The sequence below is a fragment of the Egretta garzetta genome, unplaced genomic scaffold (assembly GCF_000687185.1).
Source record: "Egretta garzetta isolate BGI_Z169 unplaced genomic scaffold, ASM68718v1 scaffold11, whole genome shotgun sequence".
In the NCBI taxonomy this organism is placed as follows: Eukaryota; Metazoa; Chordata; class Aves; order Pelecaniformes; family Ardeidae; genus Egretta; species Egretta garzetta.
In genome coordinates, this window is record NW_009258621.1 from 347,841 (window position 1) to 371,988 (window position 24,148).

Genomic DNA, 24,148 nt, shown 5'->3' on the forward strand with positions numbered 1-24,148 from the left:
ACAGCGTGTGTTGAAGATGAGCCTGAGAAATCAGCTTCCAGCCAGCAAGTGACTGTTGAAGCCCTCCGATGCAAACTACGGCTGCACTGCAAAGGGGAGAAAGCCCTTGCGTGGCTTATCTTAGCTTGGAAACCCCTTTTTCTTGCCTGGCATGGAGCTGCCCTTCGGCTCTGAGCACCTACTGAGCATCGGCTGAGACACAAGTTGGAGCCCACGGCTGGCCTGTGAAGCAAATTTCATCGGATACAAAAACCTGGAGATGAGGCAGAATGGGGTTTGCCTCCTGTAACACTGAGCTGCCCCTGCCTCGGGGGGCATCAGCTCTGCAGGGCAGGGGCACATGGCCGGGGGGGACTGAGCCCTTGTTGCCCCTTGCCTGGGTCAGGGGGTGTAGTGGTGTAGCGAGTTGCACGGTCCCAGCCCTGCAGCTCGGAGGCCGGGCTCGCAGGAAGGGGCATGAGCAGGGGCTTTTCTCAGTGCAATGCTGCAATACGGTGTAGCGAGTTGCATGGTCTCGGCCTCTAGCGAGGCCAGGCTCGCAGGAAGGGGCACGAGCAGGGGCTTTTCTCAGTGCAATGCTGCAATATGCGATAAATACTGGAGTTTGTGGTAATCTCAGGAGCTGGTTTCCCCCAGCAAGGCAGTGCACGAGGTCTGTCCAGGCCAGTGTAGAAAGTAAGCCTAGGTCATGCCTGGCTGCTCAAGGGGCTTGAAAGCCATGGCTAAACCAGACTAAGGAGCAGCTGCAGCCCAGGCAGGGCCCATGCCCGGCTGCGGGGCAGAGGGAGGTTTTGCTGGGGTCCCCATGGCTGCGGGGACAGAACTGCCCCTCAGCCCACGCTGCAGAGCCTGTTCCCACACTCCCTAAACTCTGTCCCCTGCATCCTGTGCTGTAGCTTAATGGCTGTAATTAATGAAATGGGGGCAGAAAGCCAAGCATTTGTTTTGCTGGGTGAGCAGCAGCAGCCCTCCCGCCCACAGTTTGTCAGGAGCGTGAGGGGAGAGCCCGTGTTTGGGTCTCCTGGGGCAGATGAGACCTCAGAAACCCCATTGCCCATCCCCAGTGCACCCCTGCAGCGGCGGGGTAGGACAGGAGCTCAAATAGCCCTGGGCCAGGCCAAGGGAATTGGCTTTTTTGATTCAGACCAGCACAGCCGAGGGGCATTTTTGCTCAAACTCGCTGTGAGGGTGACACCAAACCTCCCCCTGGGTCCCAGCCAAGACCAGTCACTAGGTTGGGTGAGAACAGTGACTGTCCCTGAGCAGCCGCCCCCTGAAAACAAAACAGGGGGTACAACACCTGAAGTCCAACACCGAGGAAAACACCAAACTTGAGAGGAGAAGCGTAGGCTGAAATAACGGATTATTTCCCCAAATCTGACCCCCAGCTAAGCGTGCCAGCATTGAGCACCCTGATTAAAAGCAGCAGGTTTCTCACCAGCTTCATCATGACTCTGTACGATGAAGATGAAAACAGTAAGGGCCAGGAACAGAACTTGGTACAGAGAACATATCACCTGCTTTTTCCTTATTCCTTGCAATTTTCTTATTTTTAGGATCCCAAATGATAACTTTGCATATGCAATATCTGTATTTCATTGCAGCTTGTATATCAATACTAATCCAATTATTTTAATATATTTTAAGCCACTGTACCAAAGAACCCCCCACTTTTGAAAGGCCATGATGTGTAACTCGCAGGTCTCAGACAAGTGGTATTTGGGGAAGATTTGGGATAGTTTCACGCTTTGCTTAATCTTCCAGTACATGGTGCTGGATATAGCTGCGCTGTGAGGTTAGAAGTTTTATTTTTTAAGTAATGGACCCAAAATCATGTAGTTCACGTTTGTAGCCTGCCCTATCAAAGCAAACACTGCTGGCCAACCTCAGCCCAACTCAAGCAAACTGCTGTCGCAGAGCAGGCTACCCCAGAGACTCGCTCATCCGTACCAGCACGCAGTAAAGCTGAGACCACCCCTTTCCCCTTTGTACGCTGCAAGGGGTGAAAGCGCAGACAGCCTGGCAGCGGAAGCCGAAAACTCCTGCCACTGAGCTTGGTCTGCAAATGAACTAACAGCAGGGAGCTGGGCTTATTCATTTGCGGTGTTTTGGAGGTGGGGGGTGCATGAGAGGTGGAACTGGGGGGATCAGACCAGAAATAGCTACGCCGCAGCAGCTTGCAAGAGGCGAACTGTAATTTCCACAAATCCTGGACGTACATGCACTTTAGCTGGGCTCGTGCTGGCACCTTTGAGCATCGCTGGCCCAGTCCCTGTGGCATCCAGATGTGGCAGTCAAACGTGGCAGAGGAGCTGAAGGAAGGGCAGGAGCTACAGGACTTGAACCCAGAGGCCAGGAACAGGAGTCAAAGAGGCTGGGAGGGCTTGAGCTGGCTTTTCCCAGCTTCCCCCGGCAGTTTTTTCTACTGCCAAGATACCAAGGGATAGAAAGAAGAGGATGGGGATTGCAGAACCTGGTGCTAGAAAAAAGCCAACGTTGAGCTATCAGAAAGCCACCTTCACATTGCTATTTTAGTTAACAAGGCCAACTACTGCCCTGAGCAGTTACTCAGTGGGGAGAAGCAGCCAGCACTTGGGTGAAGGATGGCTACGGTGGTTCTTTGTACTTCCACAGGTCTATGCAGCTGCCGTACAATTTCTAGAGCAACTGCATGAATAGGAGGAGGTTAAACAGCTAAGTGATTCCTTAGACCTCCTCTGACAGCAGACTACTGATTTTATGACCCTGCCCATTACAGTTACCTCAAAAGGTTGCATCCAGCTGCTCTAAATCACACAGCATTTAATTTGTGAACTTACAAAGCAAAGTACAAGGCAGAAAGCGCTGAAAGCCAAGGGGTGGGAAAGGACAGCAAAGAGGATAGGCAAGAATAATACCAGACAGCAGCCCAGTGGCTTTAATTAGCGAGGTGTTTCAATCGCACCACTTATCCATTGGGGAGAGCGGAGCCAAGGAAGACCTTGCCTTGGTATCTCCCACACAACACCTCGAAGCAGAGGCTGCACAAGCAACATCCTCGTCGACAGCGCTTCGGAAAACGACATTATTTCTCACAAGGGTTTGTCCCTCAGATTATTTAGCTGTTCTCAAAGGACCAGTGTATTTGGAACTGAGCTTTGTCAACCTGTTTATGTTGCGTCACCTGGATTTATTGCCAGCAACTCAGTTAATTTCAGAAAGCATTTACAATAACTCTCTTGTGGAAGAGAGCTGCCTTAAGTGAGCTGTGAGGAGTAGAGCGCTTCGCTTTTAATTGGAGAAAGGGGAATTTATACATGCATGAGACAGGTAAAATAGGTCCAGTTGGGGTAGGCTTGCTGCTGTAATTAGTTTGGTTTTTGATGCACTTGCACATTTCATGTGAAACTAGTTTGTAGCATACCTAGACTATGCAGTACATTGAACTTCTCAGCATCTTGCTTCTAACAGCACAGAACTTGCTTTGCTCTTGCTGAAGATGCTTCTGCTCCTCAGATGAGACCTGGAAGTACCAGCTTGAGGCGCCACCATCTATGTGGGGGCAGATGGGGCCAACAGGACCCAGACCACAAATCAAACTAGCACAAAACCCACTTCTAGTAGCAAAGGGTGATTTATTTTGGCCAACAGAAACCTTAGTGTAACTAAGCCTTTTTGCCTCTAGGTTCACACTTTTCTTCTTGTTCAGTCTGAACCGTGCAAGGTCCTGCCTGTCTCTCGCCCTGTGGGCCAAGGGCTCCTCAGGCCAACACAGCCAGCCCCTGCTGCCCCCCGTGGGGCAAGGTTCATTAAGTCTCAGGGACAAAGGCAGGCACCTTTCTCCTAGGCAGAAAACGGCTCCTAACTTTTGGCTGCCCACATCCAACCCTTTCTGCTCCAGAAGATCACTTTCAAAAACCAAAGCGATTAAGCCATTCAGGCTGGGCTCTTCTAGATTTGACAGATGGCCTCGTCCAGTGAGGCAGCAACGCTTCTTGGGCACAGCCTTTGGCCCAAGTGATTTGGCTGCTATAACCACGGTGTTAGCACAGCACTGAATTTTTAAAAAACACAAGAGGGAAGATGACAAGCTCGTCCTAGCTGAAGAGCCATACACAGCAATGCCAAGGTTTCCAAATTAATAAAAAGCCAACAGCATTACAGATAAATGTATTTTAATTAGGATTAAATACTATCTCAAGGTATCTTGAAATCGCACTTGTACTGTACTAATCAACAGCCAGAGGCAATAAAAAAAGTCTGGAAACGTAAAAGTTCTAACATCCAACACATGACAGTAAGTGCTGCCATTTAAAGCGACAAACACCGCTCCCAAGAACAGATATTCTTAGAGGAAAAAGTCGTAACATTTTTGTATGGAAAAAAAATTAAATTGAAGACCAGAAGAAATATATTAGTGCCTGCCTTTTTAAAAGTTTTTTTTACATTAAATACAGTTTTCTTTAAAAGCAAGGTACTTTCTAAATCCATAGTTTATATACGGTATGTACACAAGAGCAGAACATTGTACAGTGTTTTTGGATAAAGCAGCACTAACTAGCTATAAGCTGGTACGGTGTTGCTGAACCAAACGCAAGATGACAAGTTAAGCACTCTAGGAGAAATATCTCCACGGTTGGTATGAGAAAAATAAAGTATCATGTATGTACAAACCGATTATTCAAACAAATCCCGCAAACTCAACATCATTTGCCACAGAACTGTACATGCTGCAGCTAATCAATGGAAGTCTTACTGCAAGAACTGATCCGAGAAACCCAAAGTAACCATTTTCTTTCAGTAACAAAGTGCATTGCCCATGCAGAGAGCACTTACGCCAGGTCGTCACTGCAACGCGTCACCCCCAGGCGCAGGGCTCCAAGGAGAGCAGATTCTTACTGCAGCCTCACGTCAAGTAGCCACCTGCATTTTTCCATTATACAGCATATGAAATGCCCCAACCAAACCACATGAAATTGAGATTAAAGCTACATTATTAAGCATCTGTATGTGCACTCTGCCTTTCTGCAGACAAGTTATAGATTAAAGCAGAAAGTTTGCACCCCAGTATCACCAGTTCAGGTTAAAATGGACTGGCAGTGATTTCCATAATTAGTGCAACATTAACTCCTATACTTTATCAAAGTGACTTACTGTTCTTCAGATGCACAACATGCTTATTCAGGTTTTACAATGCCAGACAAACCAGAACGTTGTGCAGGAAACTGGGTTCAGCTTTGTAGAGATATATATATACTACCCATTAAAAACCCACCAAACTTAGAAATAGTTTGTGCCCTGGTTCAAAGTTAATTGCCTCAAAATATGACTTTTTTTTATTCTAGGGTTAGCAGTGGGGCAGAGAGGTTAAGGTTCTTCTTGTTACATATACTTTTAATTGTCGTTCAGTTTACATCTTCAGAAGAGGTTATTTTCTGTACTTTCAGGATGCCATTCATCCTTGTCTTAGCCACTACACTGGTTTAAGGAACTGAATGTTTCTTCTTTGATGAGGACAGAAGCGAGACAACTTGTTTCTAAACTGCATCAACTTAAAGTTTCAAGTTTTAATGGTGTAAAAATCTGACATTCAATTACAGTTAAGAGAAACTTGCTACACAGCAAACTGCATCCAAAATCTACCAGTTATTGATGGGACCTTTAAATTAACCGTTAACAAGTTATTCATAGCATCCAGACCTGGAAACATCAGATCACCCAGCCAGTGAGCCAGCAACTCCCTCCCGCTTTTTCATGAGGCTTTAACAAATGCAACTGATGTGACCTTAGCACTGGAGCCAATGACTTCCATTGGTTAACTCCAATCCCCAAAAGGGCTAGGGAGATCCTGTGTTAAGCCCAATGCAATATGCATTAGTGTCATGGAGCAGGAAGATCCCAGTGTCTACTTGTTAAAGTTCACACAAACCATACAGATATAGACAGGATAAAACACAGACTCAAAAGGATCCATTATGCTTGAAGAAAATTCCAAATAAAATGACATCTTCTGCACAGCCCAGCCTCAGAAACAGCCACACCTTTATCTAGTATAATAAACTCTGTAGTAAACTGTTTTTGACCTCCATAGAGAGTAGGAGTTGTCAAATTTAAGGAGATAAACTCCTCTCCCTGGGTACTGGTGGCTGCCAGCATACACTTCTTCGTGACAGTCTCGTCTGTACACAGGCACTATTTCATCTAGCTGAGGCTTGTTGGCATTCTTTTTGGCTTTTTCTTCACTGCTAGCATTTTCTGCAAGGGAAAAAAATGGCATCAGTTAACATGGGCGGATGCTTTACAAGAGACAGAGAGAGACTGATCTGTAGCAGACAGGGCACTCTTTCTTAGTTTAGAAATCAGATGGGTCTAAGGGGTTCATACCAAGGCTATGGCTAGAGCATTCAAAAGCAGGAGGAAGGGTAAGCACGCTCACGTTATTGCGAATTTTACAGTTCTCTATTAAAGCCTGCCATGCCCATCTCACCATCACAGCTGGGTCAGTGTGTAGAGATGCCAAGCTCTAGTTTTCATTAAGACATTACCCCACATTAACTGTTACTGATCTGGCACATTTACTACTACTGATTACTTAGTAGTAATATCCAGAAGGCCACTGCTCCCTATGTCATAGGGATCCCTATGATTTCTAAGCAAATCACATGCTCATTCCCAAGCATTTTTTTCTGATTGTATGCTAAACTCCCCTGTAGGTAAAGGCTGTGGTCTGTGCCCTGGCTGCTATCAGGAATTACTCTTTTAACTTCCTCCCTAGAAAAAGTTCACGAACAGCAGGGCAGGATTTTTCTTAAGGTTTTCAGTGTGCAGATCCACTACGCTCTATCATGGCAGGGGTTTCAATCTAGCTTACTGAATAGCTGAATTGGACAAGAGGGCACGCTAAGGGCTAAGTAAAACTCAGTTTTCCTAAGTTTCCTAAGGATTTCCCCACCCTTAACTGCTTTAACCCATCTGTGACCAAAGGAGGTGACTGAAGTTACTTTCAGAATTGCACTTCCTATTGAAAATTGAAGACAAGGTTCCAGACAAATGAAAGTTGGGAGAACTAGGAGATTAGAGGAGACAGTCAGCTGGGTTTCCCCCCAGCAAGCTCTGTAGGACTGGCAGTTTACATAAATAAGCACGCTTACCTTCTTCTTCATCCTCATCATCACTGGATTCGCTGACATGCACACTGACTGCAGTATTAGGGGAGTCTGTCCATTCAAAATACACCCCAAAACCAATGTCATAATTGTCTGTAGCAAACTCCCAAAAGAGGTAAGACCCCTCTTCATGAGTTGGTACTCTAACTGTAACCACTTCTCCTCGGCCCACTGTGATCACAGAGTCTGCATCCTGCCGGATTTTTTCCTTGAAGTCTTTTATCTGGGGTCGTGTCCACATTGATGGGGCAGCTATCACTGGAACAGAATCTAGAGAGAGGGGGAAAATATCCCAGTTAAGCATTTGTTTCAGTTATTTATGTTGCATGCTTAAGTGTGCTCGAGGGGCACATGAGGACCACAAGCATCAGAGTTGCTTCTAAGTAATTTACTGCTTTTTTTTTTTTTTTAAACTGAAGAAAGATCTTTTCACAGGTTAAAAGTTGCATGAAACACAGTGCAAGTTTAGACATAACCACACACACAAATCCTACCAGTATACCCATCTGCCACATTTAAACTGACAGTGCTTATGCAGGAAAGACTCAGGAGACAGATGCACTGCTACAGGTGATGGGGTTACACTGCACACAACCATTCATTGAAAGGATCTTGAATGTGGTAGAATTTAGTCTATGCGGACAGGGACCATGCTAGTGTTGGGATCCAGAGAAGTCTTTTGAGGACTAAACATATAGAGGTAACACCCAGAAACATGAGTGATAAGAGCTGCTGGGAGGCTACTTTTCCTGCTCCACTTCCACAGCTTCCTAGCAGCTGTCTGAAGAAGGTGGGAAACATGAGGGGACAGCAGTCCAGACTGCACATAGAACAGGGCTAAGTCACAGCATTCAGAAAGAGTAAGAAAGATTTGGCTTTATTTGAATCTGCAAGGCTAAATCAACACACAGTTTTGACCTGAGTTCAAGTCAGTTTGAACGCATTTCTGCACAGAACAGCTTTCTGCTAGAACTTTTATGCTCCTTTCCTTCAAGTCAAGAGTGAAAGGAGGTTCTGGGTCTCATCCACCTTGCTTGAAATGCTTTTGCCGCTTCCTCTTCCCCACCTGCCAAACTTGAGTTTTGCCTGTGCAATATTGTTCTCCCTTGAGAGAAACTGGACCCAGGAATCAAACCTAGCTCTTGCACAGCCCAATGAAGCCACGCAAAGAGCCATAGTAACCATACTTAAGACATCTGAATCCTAAGAAAGGCTTTTGGTATTTATTTTTAATTTAAGAAATCTAGCTAGTCCTACCTTTTGGTCCATTCTCCAGTGCTTCTTCCAAAGCCTCTGGATCCAGCTCTTTTTCAGGGCTGTCTGCATGTGCACTGGCCTGCCCATTAACAGATGGGGTGTCCCCTGGGGCAGGTGCATTCACCTTCGATGCAGTAGTCAGAGGTGTCCCTGTCGCTGCCACAACCGCCTCCTGCTGTTTTTGTAAGGCTGCCTAAAATGACACAAATTAAGTCAAGCAAAACCAAAACCTCCCAAGATGTCTCCCTCTTCCAGCAGAAGGTATAAACACCCTTTAAAGAAAAAAAACTCCCCCTGCACCCCGTGAGGAGGCTAGACACCAAAGACCAGAAGCAGCACACATTAACCAGTAAGGGCTACAAGTACTTAGTATCAGGGGAAGCGAAGTCACTTTGTTCTAAGCTGGTGAATACAACCTGAAGCAAAAAAGATTCAACTTTCAAGTTAATTAGGGCACGCACAATAAACTCCTGCACTTAACTACAGAAGTTCTGCATTTCAGTAACTCCTATAACATTCAATTCAAAATTGAAAATGATGATGTTAGCTGGTTTTTATCAGTGGGCTGAAAGGGTTCTGGGCCTGAGCTCATCCAGGTCTAAAAAGAACTGGAAGTATTTAGGGTCTATTAGATACTTTGCCAATTTGTGAGTTAACTTTCTCAACAGGGTTCTCTATTAAATCCATGACACCCGACAAAGGCAGTTATTTAATATGAAAGCAGGAAGCGCAAGAGCCACAAGGACTGCGAGTGGTCTGGAAAAGAGTTATTAAAGCTCAGAGGTGCTGCTTTTAGAACATGACATCTGTACATTGAAACTCCTAAGGCAGAATTTATCATGCTGCCCCTGTGCAAAGGATTAAATACACCTAAAAAGAGATTATACAAGGTAACAGCCATCCTGCTGGATTTAAGCAGGATACAAGCATTATCCCTTTAGTTTCAAGGCTTATACCCCCGCCCTTAGTTACCAGTACGGAGCAATTACATATACTTTTGTGCTGGGGCAGGGAAAAGGTATAATTGACAGTACTGTTCTTTGAAGAATAACCTAATAAGCACATGATTTTGATGAATGAATGGAATATAGATACTCTGAAGGAAAATGAAGACAATACAGTCAAATATTAGTCAGATTTCTAATTTGAGCAGTTGTACAGATGTTGCCCAGACCCATAGTCTGCTAAAGAAGTTTTGTGCAGTGATTCAATGTAGAGTGGCGAGAACTCTTTTTCTAGAGAACTATTGCATATAGCCTTTCCAAAATTAATCGTATCAGAAGCTAGTCTGTAAGCAATCATGAAAGATCAGCACTTCTTAACTGTATTAACAGATCCCAAGGCAGCTGAGTTACAGGCATCCAAAAGGAAAGTATTCCTCAGAAGTGTTGTGGAGGCTACGTGAGTCTTCAGGGAAGTCCAAAGTAGAACTAGATAATTTTAGCTCTGTTATACGCTTCTTCTCTACAACAGGTGTCCAAGTAGAGATTTGAAAGATAAGCTTCATTGCCTGGCAGACTTAGTATTTTGTAAGCTACTATAAAGGAAAGGCTGTTTTGCCCTGGGTCTCAGAGGGCATTAGTCTTCTGTACGTCAAAAGCAGACAGCCATGATTGAAAGGAGCAGTGCTGATAGCACTGAAGAAAACTGGCAGCAGCGTCTCTGACATCTCAGTCTCAAAGGAGTAGTATCAATTACAGAAGGCATGAAGGACAAGAGGAAATGGCCTCAAGTTGCACCAGGGGAGGTTTAGGCTCGACATTAGGAAGAATTTCTTCACAGAAAGGGTTGTCAAGCATTGGAATGGGCAGCCCAGGGAAGTGGTTGAGCCCCCATCCCTGGAGGTATTTAAAAGACTGGTAGATGAGGTGCTTAGGGACATGGTTTAGCGGTGGACTTGGCAGTGTTAGGTTTACTCTCAGTCTTGATGACCTTAGAAGTCTTTTCCAACCTAAATGATTCTATGATTCTGTGACAAGACTGATGAGGCTACAGCTTTTGCTTACCACTATGACACCACAGCATTGGTACCAAGGTAGCATTAAGCTTCAAGAGTGTCACAGTGGTAGGAAGCCTCTGACTTTCCTTTACCACTTCAACTCCACTGAATCATGGTTTGGGTTGGAAGGGACCTTTAAAGATCACATAGTCCAACACCCATGCCATGGGCAGCGACATCTTTCACTAGGGCAGGTTGCTCAAAGCTCTGTCCAACCTGACCTTGAACACTTCCAGTGATAGTGATGGGGCATCCACAACTTCTCTGGGCAATCTGGTCCAGTGCCTCATTGTAAAAAGTTTCTTCCTAATGTCCAATCTAAACCCTCCCTCTTTCAGTTTAAAGCCATTATCCCTTGTCCTGTCACTACAAGCCCTGGTAAAAAGTCTTTCTCCATCTTTCTTATAAGCCCCTTTTAAGTATTGAAAGGCCACAACAAGGTCTCCCTGGAGCCTTCTCTTCTCCAGGCTGAACCACCCCAGCTCTCTCAGCATTTCCTCATAGAAAAGGTATTCCAGCCCTCTCATCATTTTTGTGGCCCTCCTCTGGACCTGCTCTAACAGGTCCATGTCTGTCTTGTACTGGGGACCCCAGAGCTGGATACAGGACTCCAGGTGGGGTCTCATGAGAGCTGAGTAGAGGGGGAGAATCACCTCCCTCAGCCTTCTGGTCACACTTCTTTTTATGCAGCCCAGGATACAGTTGGCTTTCTGGGCTGCAAGTGCACATTGCCTGCTCACATCCAGTTTTTCATCCACCAGTATCCCCAAGCCCATCTCTGTAGGGCTGCTCTCAACCCATTCATCCCACAGTCTATATTGAAACCCGGGGAGGGGGGTTGTCACTACCCAGGAACAGGACCTTGCACTTGGCCTTATTGAACTTTATGAGGTTCACATGGGCCACATGGGTTCCTTCCTTGGACAGTTCTTTGCTGAGGGCATCGGTCTTGTCAAAATACAGATGACTCCACAAGAAATTAGTTACTGAATTTTAGGTCTTTAGCTCAAGAACAACAGACCTCAGGCTGGCAGTTATAGACCATTCAGGTCCTGCCCAGAGAGGTCAGACATATTAGAGACTGAAGTCTGTCTTAGACCTGTTTAAGACACTTACAGGTGGACATCTTCGAAATTTAAAATAGCTTGAGATGTGAATACAGCACATTTGCTAGCGGTGCAAGATTCCCCTAAACAGAGAAGCAGCCTTTCAAGCCCAGGCACGAAACCCTCACAAAGAAGCAAGGTACTACTGCCACCCATTGCTACCAGAAATATGAAAGTCTGTCCTCCCACCCAAACCATGAGCAGTCTATTGCAGGCAAGCAAATTAGTTAGATACTGATATCAAACAACAGATGCAAAAGGAGAGAGAAGTCAGCAGTGCTCAAGTTGACAGGGAGAAGCAATCTCAAACCCAGTAGTGATATGACAGTGCTGCATGCATGTTCAGCTGGAAACACATGGCTGATCAAAGCTGTGCTGCTCTGCACAGATCTTCAGGGGCAATACCTACGTGGAAAGTCTTGAATAGGTTTGTTCATGCTCAGATGCACTGGTATGTACCCCCATTAAGTTACACACACAATAGATGCTGCAGCAGAGCGCTTCACATTTGGTCGACAAGAACTGTACTGAACAAAGTAATTAAAGGCTGCTTAGAATTTTCTTAACTAACAGCTGATTCAGAAAACTACTCAAAAAGATTAAATAAAGGGGCTTTGGTGCATGAATCTGAAGCAGCATTAGTCACCAAGCAGTATCTCTCCTTTCAGCGAGTAGCTTTTCAAGGGGGTAATGGTAGACGTGTTAAGATCTCCCAAAGACAGCCTGGAACACAAAAATTTAAGTTTCTCAGCTGGTCAGCCATACCTGTTGCTGTGCAAGCTGGACTTGATACAACTGCTGCATGTATTGCTGATAATGCTGTTCCTGGAGCTGCCGAATTAGGATCTGCTGCTGTTCGTAGTTGCCCGGATACTGCTGGGCTGCATACTGCTGGAACTGAATGGCAGTCTGGGAGTTCAGTGCTGCCATTATCTGTTGCCTAGATAGGTGGGAGGAGAGTAGGAAGATTACAAGCAGCTGAGGGTATTGGGGAAATCCCTCTCCTTAAGTGGTCTAAGTGGCCTCAAAGACAGTTAATTCAATTCCTGCAAAAACCAATTAAAACTAATCTACATAATAGAGCAGAGCTCAGAGGTAACACAAATGTGAATTTTGCCTAAAAATATGCTCAGAATATAAGAGGGAGCAACAATTTCTACCCAATGCTTGAAAACATCAAGCATTAAAAAAAAAAAAATCAAGAGCTCTTATATAACTCTCAATCTGTAGTCTGATAAAGAGGTAGTGCTAGAAAAAAAAATGCGTGACTAAATTTCTCAAACAAGCAAGGGAAAAAACCCACACTTGGTTCCTTCAGAAAACATGCAGCAATCATCCTTCTAGCAGCCCTTCTACAAATACTGTTAAGAACAAACCCGCTATAGTACAGCATGCCAATGCTTTCTGGTAAATCTAAGAAAACCACACATTTCTATCTTAATTTCCCAGGACGGTATGCAAACAGATATGAAAAACATGACTGGCTGTGGCCTAATTCAGGAACAGAAAAAATGCTGCCAAATAGGGCAATAGTGTCTCCAGTAAACTCAACTGCTGAAACTTGAGGAGGAACACCGGGGTTACTTGTGCACTGGCTCAGTTTTCCTCCTCTCTCCAGAGGGCTAACAGAAGCTATATAGTAAAAAAAGTAACTAGATCCAGAGTTCATTTTGTCTCAGATTACATCCATCAGTGACCAGTTATCGATGCTTCAGAGGAAGAAAGCAACATCACACAAATGCAGGGGTAATTCCTTGCTTCCTGCCCCTTCTTTCTTCCAGTCCAGTATTAGACTGGTTTGTATCCTAAAAGGCAAATTTATTACTTCCACCAAACCGTGACCACTTTAGATATACTTGGCCTGTATATATGTATCCCTATTCCTTTTCTGTCTAAATTCTTTATCTCTCTAACCTGTTACGACCATTTAATACACAACCACTATTCATGTAAAAAAAGTAATCTCTTAACTTCAAGGCATACCACACTTCTTGTTACTTAGCACTGTGCAACATTCTTCTGTTGTATTCTCTGCTCATTTATGCCTGCAGTTTAAACTCCTCTGGCTCTCACAGTGCTAAACAAACAGTAAAACTTGGGGATTAATTATCTGCTCCCTTCTCAAAACCACTACATAGCAAGCACAGGATCTAACTTCAGAGACACCCCCTGCAAAGACATTTTTATTATGGCAAATGATTGCTGACTGAGGAGGAACAGCTTTGACGATCTACTGTTCTCTTACATATTACATGCGCAAGGCTGGATCCGTGTTTGCAGCATCTGGGTGTTATAGGAACAATGAAATACAACTAGAGCTGTATATTCTAAGTAAACAACTTAATTCAGGCTACATACAGAGGTTAAACGTGTTTGAACATGAATTTTTGACTCCTTTTAGAAAAGTGCCAAGATCCATTGATCACCAGTGTACAAATGAGATTTACAGACACTTCACGCTACCTAGAAAGGAAGCACCTTTAGTGCCAGACTACCAAGTCAGAAAGTTTCAGCCATGCATTCAGAAGACCCCAGTGAACTGCAGTTATCCTTTCTCAAGGCTCTGCCTTCTGTGAAAGGATAGAAACTTTCAAGTCACAGTTCAAACACCACTTCCAATTGGACACTTAACTCTGCTCAGCTGAGTGCAGCATTTATCATTTAAGAAGCAGAGCACAAGTTTTCATGAGTTGCAGCCCTTGAACTCAAAAACCTCCAGAGCTTCTCTTTAAACAAAGGTTCTCTGGCACTTTCATCTGAGAAGGCTGCATACAATAACATGTCAGGATAATTATTCTCTGCAAACTCTGTCCCTCAACTAAGGATGCAAATGTCACTGCCAGACTCGAGTGCTCTGAACTTCAGGTATTCAATTCCAGTATAACTGCTTAAACAGATAAATACAATTGTCTCAAGTGCAAGGCAGTTATTTTCTTTGAAGTGTTTATTTCAGCTACTCACTTCTGCTGTTCCATCCGAAGTCGTTCCTCCTCTATTCTCCTCCTCTCTTCTTCTTCTCGTCTCAGTCTTTCCTCCTCTTCTCGCCTACGCTTTTCTTCTTCTTTTTGTAAACGCTCACGCTCCTCCTCTTCACGCCGCCTTCGTTCTTCCTCTTCTCTTCTGCAACATCCACTCAATAAGCTATTTCAGCATTCCTACAATCCTAGGATGAGTTACTTTCAACATGCTGTAACCTGTCTTTTGCCTGCCCAATAAGGCTTTTTGTTTGGTACCATCTCCTCCCACTTCAACTTGACTGAAGCGGTCTCTTAGTGGACACAAGAAGAAAACATATTAATGTTTAGTTTTACTGCACTGTGCAGTATGACAAGTATAAATCCTGTATTATACTTTGATATTACCTATTGATTTGATATAACCTATTACTACATTATCCTTAGCAGACAGCAGTAGAAAAAATTGTCGGGAAACCTTAAAAAACATTTTCCAAGCTTTAACACATGTTCAATAATTACAGGGATACTATAGTTTAATAATCACGTGATATGTAAACAATAGAAGATAGCCTTTGTCCAGTTGCCAACCTGTACTAGGAGTTTAAAGCACCTAACAATTTCATGTTCTGTATACATTTAGCCCACAGACACATCAGGGCAGACATTTTGTGAAGTGTGTATTTCTTGAACAGGTGACAGTATCAGCAAAAAACTCCTTATATTCTAAGTGTCTTCACCTCAGAAACAATCATTCATTACTGACAAAGTAAAAAGGCTTAAAGAGATCAAATGGTACCACAACCACCTAAACTTCAAGCATTTCTCTTGCCAAGATGACTTCAACCTAAGCGAGCTGTGACACTGTCCATAGGTCAAGAGTTATACACTCAAAATACACCAAAGGACTCAAACATTACCTTTTTTTTTCTTGTTCTTCTTTCTCTATCTTGTGGGAAGTGACATATGTTGAAAACAAGTGGCAGCACCTATTCAGGAGCTTAACAAATTCTGTCATAGCTTTTTGCTTTGACATGTTTCCAAGGGCAGCCCATTCCTTCCTGAGAGAGAGAAAGCAGCTGAAATAACAGAAGACTCAACTCTTTTCAAGTCCATAGTGAACTCTAAGAACACAGCAAAGAAAAAAAAGCTGGGAGATCAGGGACCAAACTTTATAACATGCAGTTTCAGAGAGTCAACAACTTTTCTCCCATTCAAAGACAGATCTTAAACCTGTAGGTTTCACTGCTCTCTTCTGCCTGCACCAGAACAACCCTTTCAGACAGACAGTGTTTATATGAAATCTCATACGTACCATTGACCCTACTTCGAATTCTCAACTGTGTCCAAAAACTTCCCGGATACAAATGAACCTTAAATATTTTTTACCCCTCTTCCACTCTAGTTTGTAGAGAAAAATGCATACTTTTTCCCAGATGAGCAAACATAGTAACAACCATCGATTATAGTCCTTGAGTCAGCTGAATGCAACAGCCCGGTTCTTCCTAAAGGAAGGCTACATTCATTTGGGTAAAAGCCCTGCGCTGGGTCCAGCTCCAAGAAGCCAGTGCTGTGTTGCACACTGCCTTCACACTGCAAATAGCAACGCTGCACTGCAAGCAGTACAAGAGACAAGGCCTGAGACTGCCCAGATTGCATCAAAATTAACTCAGAATTCAAACACATCAGCTATTCCATTTCAGAAGTTAGCTTCAATATTAACAAAAGCTACGGTGAATGCTGCTCCCATTGGCAAAAGGCTTGGCCTGCTGTAGCCCTGGTGTAGAGTTAGGATGAAACATGGGCCTGCGCATTAACGCACAGCTAACCAAGCCTTAAACTGCTACGAGAAATTGGACTGTGGGCACAGCAGCTTTTCCTAATGCGGCTGAAAAAACCCAATAATCTTCCGTTAGCTCCTTTACCGAACTGTGACTCAGATTTCCAAGATGTATTTGAAGAGGCCATTCGCACTATCCACTACCATACACACATTGACGTAACCCACATACTTGTCTTATTGTGGAAATCTGATGATGTTTTCTTCAGACAGGGAAAGCAGAGTTAAGATCAACAAGAGCACCAGCCCTTTTACCTTCTATCATTCCCCAGCACATCAAAGAATCCAACTTCAGGGCAAGTGTCAGGGTTGTAAGGTCCCAGCAGAACCTGCTTGTGCAGCGCCACAAGTTTGAGTTTTTCTTCATATGTTGGATGAAAGGCTTTGCCATCTTTTTCTGTAAAAGAAAACAAAGTTTCACTGTTGTGATTCATTGATTAAGCACAGGACAGCAAAGAGCATTTTGTATAACCACTATCATGATTTCTCTGTAAAAAAGGAATAAGAAAGGTATGGCACAAAAGGTTAGACGAATTAACTCGGTTCTGTTCAAATAAAACATAAATCTGTCCAGAAGAAACACATCTAGCTTCAGCTGCTGAAGCTCTCATCCAGAGTGAATCTTAGCTAGTTAAGCTATTGCATAAATATTTATGTTAATTAGCTGAACATCATGCCATATGAATCTATATCTCTGAAGTATTTAAAAACCTTAACTTGAATTCCATTGTCTGCCAACTCTATTGTAGTGTGGATAGGAAGGATTTTCCACAAAGAAAGATGAGATGTTAACTTTATAGATTGCTCCCCTTGCACGCACTTCACACTGATGAAGGCAGAACAAGCAAGGTTTAAGGCAAGGAAAACCGCAGAGAAGAAAAATTAGAATTAAGGGAAAGTTGTCCTTGCTTGTGATTGCTGCACTTTGCCAAGGCAGCTGGAATAACCCCTCACAATGAAAAGTCTCAGTGGTGACTCCATCAGCACCAAGGTGTACAGAGAGCCCTGGCTGTAAGACACAGGCAACATAAGCCTGAACACAATTGGAATTCCAATGGCTCCACACCAACACCTTCTGAAGCCATCCCGGTTTGATCCCGCCACACATTTACTGGTAAGAAGAGACTTGCATCGGTTTAAAATGATACAGGAATTGGTGAGCTAGGACTTACCTCAGCGCATTTAAACTGTCAAACCAGATCAAAGAAAGAGGCACCGCTATATGTAATTAGGCTGCCCATTAAGAAAAGACGTTTTTTTTGAACAGGAAAGCAAATAAATAAGCATCATCCCCTTTTGGAAAGGCTGAAATGGGGAAGCCATTATCGGATGTAAACAATAGGCCATTTCACATGACTGTACTAAGAACCCCTCTCCAGGCAGGCAGAGCTGCCACTTGTCTCCAGCTCTCCTTTTACAGTAAAGGTCACTTCGGAGCACGTTGTTTACAGCCCCAAACCGAACAGCCCAATTCACACCCAAATTTTAGGGCAGACATTTACGTACAGCAAAAGTGCTGGGCTGATCCTTGTAAACAGAGTTATTAACAGGAAAAGAAGCAAATCCCAAAACAAAAGAAGAGGGGAAATACCTCTGCTATGGCTTATTGAGAGACTCAGAGCAAATACTTCTGAAAATTGGAAACAACCCCAGAGGGAAAGTGGTTGCAGGTCACAGCAAGAAGCTGTATTTTTGACAGAGTAAGGTTGTTACATTACTGGACTCAGTTAAAACATCACAAGGAACCACTACATGCACACCATTAATTTTGAAGCCAGAAAAGCATTTACTCATTACCCATTTCTAGAGGTCCACTGCACCTTCCAGAATCTCAAGTATTCATTCTTCTCCCAGTGTCACACAACAAGTATCTCTTCCAGTTGCAAAAATCAGAAGCCTTTGGCCACAAAAATATCTATTTCCAAATACCTGGTGGGCTGGAAAGGGGCAGGGAGATGTAAAGACTGAACCAGAGTCTATCCAGTGGTATCCAGCGAAAGGACAAGAGGCAGTGGACTAAACCGAAATATAGGAAATTCCACTTAAGCATACAAAGTGGCTGGGGTTTTTTTTGTTGTTGTTTTTTTGTTGATTTTTTTTTTTTTTGTTTTTTTTTTTTGTTTTGTTTTTTTACTGTACAAGTGACAAAGCATGGGAACAGGTTGCCCAGAGAGGTTTTTGAACACAAAGTGGCTGGGTTTTTTTTTTTTTTGTTGTTTCGTTGTTGTTTTTTTTGGTTTTGGTTTTTGTTTTTTTTTTTGTTTTGTTTTTTTACTGTGCAAGTGACAATGCATGGGAACAGGTTGCCCAGAGAGGTTTTTGAAGTCTTCACCCCTGGAGATATTCCAAACCCAAACAGACAGTCCTGAAAAGCCTGCTCCGAACAGTGAGGGCTGAACTTGATAATCCCCAGAGGTCCCTTCCCACCTCAACAAGTCTGTGACCCTCAAGAGATGCAAATCACTGCGTCCTCCTGCTCTCAGGCCACCCAAAGAGTCCTTTGGCTTTTCCTCAATTCCTCACACTTCTCATTTAACTCAGAATTCGCTTATTAGGTAGCAAGCACTTCCATTAGCCTCAATAAACAGCACGCACTTTGAAATCATACTTAATATCCTAGGGCAGCGTGCCTAAAAGCAAGTCAAGTGTTAAGGGTACTACACTGACATTTTGCCAGGCTTCTGAGTGAAGTACGCTTCTCAAGGGGGTCCCCATGGCAGAGTTTACCTTGCTCAACCTGTACACCTACGGTTGTCTGCCAAAAACTAGAGCGATTTGCTGTACTAGACTGCTACCCAAGCCAGCTAACATCACTTCTGAAGAAGGTTAAAGGGAAATAGCCCCAACGTTTCCCATACTATACACAGCATGCCTGCATGATCACAGAACAGAGAAGTCAGACCTCAAGCCCTAACTCTCAAGAGAGGCCCAAAATCTGCATTTGCGAAGAATGGTGACCCAAGGGAAGCAGAACAAACAAGCTAAATGAGAGGAAAACAGACAGATGAGAAAAATAGGAGACAGGCATTCAGTGACTTGTAGATAATGCAGATTAGAAACAAACTCTCAGCAAACTATTTGGAGCCAGTCAAAAGAGCAGAGCTGTATACTAGCTATTTTTCAGCTGAATTCTTCAGCATGAACCACACTGTAATAATTATCCCAAAGATTTGGAATCGTTGCCATTAAACTGAACCAGAGGACCCGGAGCCATCTGCAGAATCAAATATGCCAAAAAAGAGCATTAGTGAGTCCGGACAAGTAGAAGTGCCAATTTATTCAAGCATCCGTGAACATACCGTTTACGTAGGTATTACCCACACATCTGATATGGTTGTCAGGAAACTGAAGATCATCAAAGAGCTCTAGAGAACACACAGAGAGATCCAAAGCATGCGCACAGCAGTAGTACAGCAATTATACAGCCCTCCCTATGCCACTGCTATACCTCACCCAGCAGGGCCAGAGAAAGGCTCAGCTTTCTTACAGAAGATCAGGAAACTTCTTTCTTGACAATACTTTAACCATTACTCACCTGAAATGGCAATTTCTCAAGTGAACTAAACTCTATGTTTAAGCAGCAGCCACTAACAGATCAAACTCAGGTAGGGGAGGGTTACATGAACAAGGCAGGCTATGGACCTACGATGCTTCAGGCATTCTGCAGTATGTAATGGGTAATATCATCTCCTCAAACTATTGGTCTCTTTGACAGTGGCCAGTTCAGATGCCCAGAAAACTGGCAGCTCAGTTGAATACTCCAGAAAACCAATACTTAAAACACTAACAACCCATCTTGTGCTAGAGGTAATTAACTGTATGCCTGAAGACCACCTTTTGTGTTGGCATGCAAACACAACAGAAAGAGGAAGCTATAACTAGAATACAGCAGATAACAGAGGCTTATGTTGCTATGTATCACTGTACCATTGACATGAATTGGTATAAAACTGCCAATTCAGACTCAAGGGAGCTTAAGAAATACGCTTAAGAAGAGATTGCATCACGCAAGATACTGTTACGCCCCATCTAACTTCAGATTATTTTTTTCCTGTAAGAAATATGGCGCCACATGCTGCAGCTTCCACTCTGACTTCACCTACGGCACTCGCTCTATAAATGCCTTCATTCCTGTGGGATAGCATTCAGTCGAGTCATCTAGAAGCAGCTAGAAAACAGTTTGTGAACTGTGATTTTTCACCTCATAGCTTTTAAAAGCAGATGTATGTTAATGCTATTCATTTGCGACATTTTACTGAGCAAGACCAAAACTGAGAAGCACAAGAACTGAACTTCTGCCTGCAGATCCCAGTACACTCTTACGCTCGTCGTTCTCCTATCCTGAAGGTGTTCTGCATCAACAGAAGAGTTACTAACCAGCCCTTCCAATTAAACATGATCAAAGCTCAACTTCACATCAAACAGAGATACATTTAGGGGTTTTCATATTCTTGAAAACAAGAGCCTACTTAACTTACGAATTACAATCATGCCATCAAAGTAGCCCTCAAAAAAAAAAAAAAGATGAGGTCAAACAATTAATTTAGAATGCTGTATTTCTGAGGTTGAAGATGCATTCTTGTTAGAATAAGAGGAAATAATTTGGAGCAGTCAAACAAAATTAGAGTACTTAACATACCAGGAGAGCTTTTAGATACCAAAATGATACGGTTTGTATACTGTCTACTCAGATGTGCTGCACTGCAAATCACTTTAGACAGTGCGTGAGCACTTCAGGGACTGTCATATATTGAAGGTTGGGTGCAATGGTATTTCGATGACAGGATATGGAAAACCATAAAGCCAGGTTGATACCGGAAAAGATTTGCTGGGAGAGCTACGCAAGCCCCTCCTACTGCAGGACACAGACGACACCTTAAACAAGTTGCCTTCACTGGTATAGCTCGTACCAGCTTAACAAGCAAAATAAGCCACCAGAGACACATCTACTCTGCCAGCTGCCCTGTGGCGCACAGTTACAAACAGTCCAAGAAGCAAAGAAACGTACCCATTTCAGTAACATGACCGTGTTCTCCCCTGTACACTGGATCCAGCACAGAGGAGCAGCTTCTTGATGGCAGCGAAAATGCTGGTCCACCTGAACTAGGCTTGACAGAAAAAAGGAAAGAGCACGTACTGTAAGGGAGGCTCTTGTTTCTCACAGAAAAATGGATTGGAACACTATTAACCATCTATTTTCTATGCCTCTATTACTCTGAAAAGCTTTCTTCACAAGCCATTATGGATGCTAAAAAAAGCTAGCACACAGCTCATGCACAGCCTAAGGCCTGACAGTTGAAGTGATCCAGGGTCAAGCATTTTACATCTGCTTCTGCCTTTATCAGAGACAAAATAAAGTAGCTTTTGAGACTCTTTAGTATCTTAGCCTAGTTTCAGGTGTGTTTATCACATTGTTTATACACACTCCCACCCTGCCTTGTCTTCGAGCAATTCCATTGCATGCAACATGTCACCACAGACAAGCGTTAGCAGCGATTGCAATAAGCAAATCCAAACTATTCTGATCAGATTTGACTTCTCTAGGAAGAAAGTACATCCTGAGTTACAGCCAGACAACTCAGCCTGCACACTGACGCTGAAAGGAAGCAGCTTAACTAGCGATCGCTGCTTACCCTTTGACCTCACCCAGGGACTCCTTTAGCATCCCTCCCCGAGCTCCTTCCATCCCAATAACCACAGTTAATCCAGATACCATCGTCCTCCCAAACAAGCGCTGCTCTGGGTCACTTGTTTGTTCCACAGTAGCTGTGTGAGTAGGTAATAGCATACACTGAGGTACGGATATCAACCAGCTTTAAGAAAGAAAACTTTTTCAAAGATACCCCCCCCACACACTCCAAATCAGTGGGTTTTAGAAGAGTGATCAGAAACAAGATCTCAGCATTGACCTATTAACATGTGTCAACCTTCAGATCCCTCATATGTTGCTTCTGGAAGTCAAGGAGGAATCTGTATTTGTTGCTTGGCATATCTAGAGCTGCTAAACAAGCATGCCCACTCCCACAGTTGTTTTGACAGTGGATGCACAAAAATCATTTGGAAACGAGACCAATTATTTTCGGAGCCATGCAGATATAGAACAAGCAGGCAGAATCAGTAATCCAAGTATTACAAGCTCCTGTAACCCACCATCACATCTATAAATAAAAATCCTCGTGTTGTATCACTTTCAGCAAAAAACTACCGATGAAAATATGGGCAATGACTTCATGTGACTTATTCCAGCTGTGAGGATAGAGGAACAAGGTCTTCATTTGGAAAGTCTGACAACTCCATACAATGTGGAAAGTTTTCCTCTTACGAGCAAACCCATGTGTTACAAGAAGCTGCAGAAGGTTAAAAAAAAAAAAAGAGCAGCAAGTTGAAACATGTTGAAATTAAGCTTTTAATAAAAGGAAGGCAACAACAAACCCACTGTTGAGACAACCAAACACAAGAAACTGGAACCTAGACACAAGTAACACTCCACTGACTTTTCACCAGCCAAGAGGAGATTAATGTAGAGCATAAAATTCATTAAAGCATGAGACATAATAGACATAGGTTATCAATAATGTAGATAGCTCATTCACAGTGTATAATTTTTACATCGTAAATACAGGTTCCAGTAGGATATTAAACCCAAAACAAAATGAGACCATGGCTGACAGACAAGGAATTTGCTACCGCAGACACATTTATTTCTGCATCATATTTTAAGAACAAATGGCCATGAAACCAAACTAGAACTCTTTCAAGCACCTTGTTTTACTGAGAGGGTAGAGACAGAAGTCACAACGCTTCCAACCTGACACCTGGTTGCAGCAGCGTCCAACACAGGAAAAAAAGGAAAAAAAACCAAATCAAGACCTACAGTCCCTTACGGTTCTTACTTCCAACACAGAAAAAAAAGGAGAAAAAAAAAAACAAATCAAGACCTACAGTCCCTTACGGTTCTTACAGCTAAAAAAAAATAAATAATAATCTCTATATGTCAGCATGCTAACAAAAAAATTGCTCTGTGGAAGGGCATCATCACAACAGAGCCAAAGAACCAAGGCTCAAGAAAACTGCTTAGAGCCTTACGCACTCCTAAAAACTATCAATGATGTGCAAGTCAGCCAAAGTGAAGACAAGAGACAACTTTGTCCTTCAAGCACAGTTTCCCCCTGCCAGTATGCTCACCCTCAGAAAGAGCAGCTTTCCTGGGGGGTCATCTAACAACTGACCGCCACGAGACTGACCCTTCCAAGCCGAGAGCTGTATCCTCCCTCGCGCCAGCAGGTTGCTCGACTCCCTGCTCTGTGCCCAACGTTAAGCAGCAGCCGCCTGAAACCGCGAGGTGCTCAAACGCTGTAGCGCAATGCAATGCTGCAGCGAATACAGCTCTTCGTCGGAAAGCACGCAGCCGATTTCCTCCTCTCGAGGAAAGCAAGGGCGGCAAGGTTACCTCCAGCTTCCTGCAGGAGCAAACCTGGCTCCAGAGGATCCCAAGACAAACGCTCCAGGTCTACACCCTGGGTTATTCCATGGCTCCCTCGCACAGCTGCCAGCTGGAGTCACGACGGCACCCGGAGCAGCAAAGCCAGACTTGAAGTTCGCATCCTGCGGAGACGTCGCGACATCTCACGCCGGTACCCGGGCTGTCAGCAGACTCGACAACACTCAGAGAGAGCGCTCTTCGCCCACGTTTGCGCGGTTTTTCTTTGCACGCCACAAGCAAGGTTTTTTTTTTTTTCTTTTTTTTTTTCCTCTCCGCTTTTAGGTCGGCTGGTGCAAACCCTCCGAACTTCCCCCCTGGCCCCGCGGGGTGGGCACACCGCGGCCCGGGGCAGCCTCCCAGCTCT

General features: G+C 43.8%; 1 protein-coding gene across 1 annotated transcript in view; it reads right to left on the bottom strand.

Annotated features, from left to right (window-relative positions):
- Window positions 1-4,191: 4,191 nt before the first annotated feature.
- ACBD3 (acyl-CoA binding domain containing 3) overlaps window positions 4,192-24,148 on the bottom strand; it is a 38,033-nt gene continuing 18,076 nt past the window's right edge. The window contains exons 4-11 of the mRNA XM_009648150.2: window positions 23,752-23,854; window positions 16,557-16,698; window positions 15,382-15,522; window positions 14,469-14,627; window positions 12,273-12,447; window positions 8,403-8,595; window positions 7,131-7,415; window positions 4,192-6,234 (exon numbers count right to left, since the gene is read on the bottom strand). Coding sequence (XP_009646445.2) covers window positions 6,023-6,234; window positions 7,131-7,415; window positions 8,403-8,595; window positions 12,273-12,447; window positions 14,469-14,627; window positions 15,382-15,522; window positions 16,557-16,698; window positions 23,752-23,854 — 1,410 coding nt within the window. The 3' untranslated portion in view covers window positions 4,192-6,022. The remainder of the gene's footprint in view (window positions 6,235-7,130; window positions 7,416-8,402; window positions 8,596-12,272; window positions 12,448-14,468; window positions 14,628-15,381; window positions 15,523-16,556; window positions 16,699-23,751; window positions 23,855-24,148) is intronic.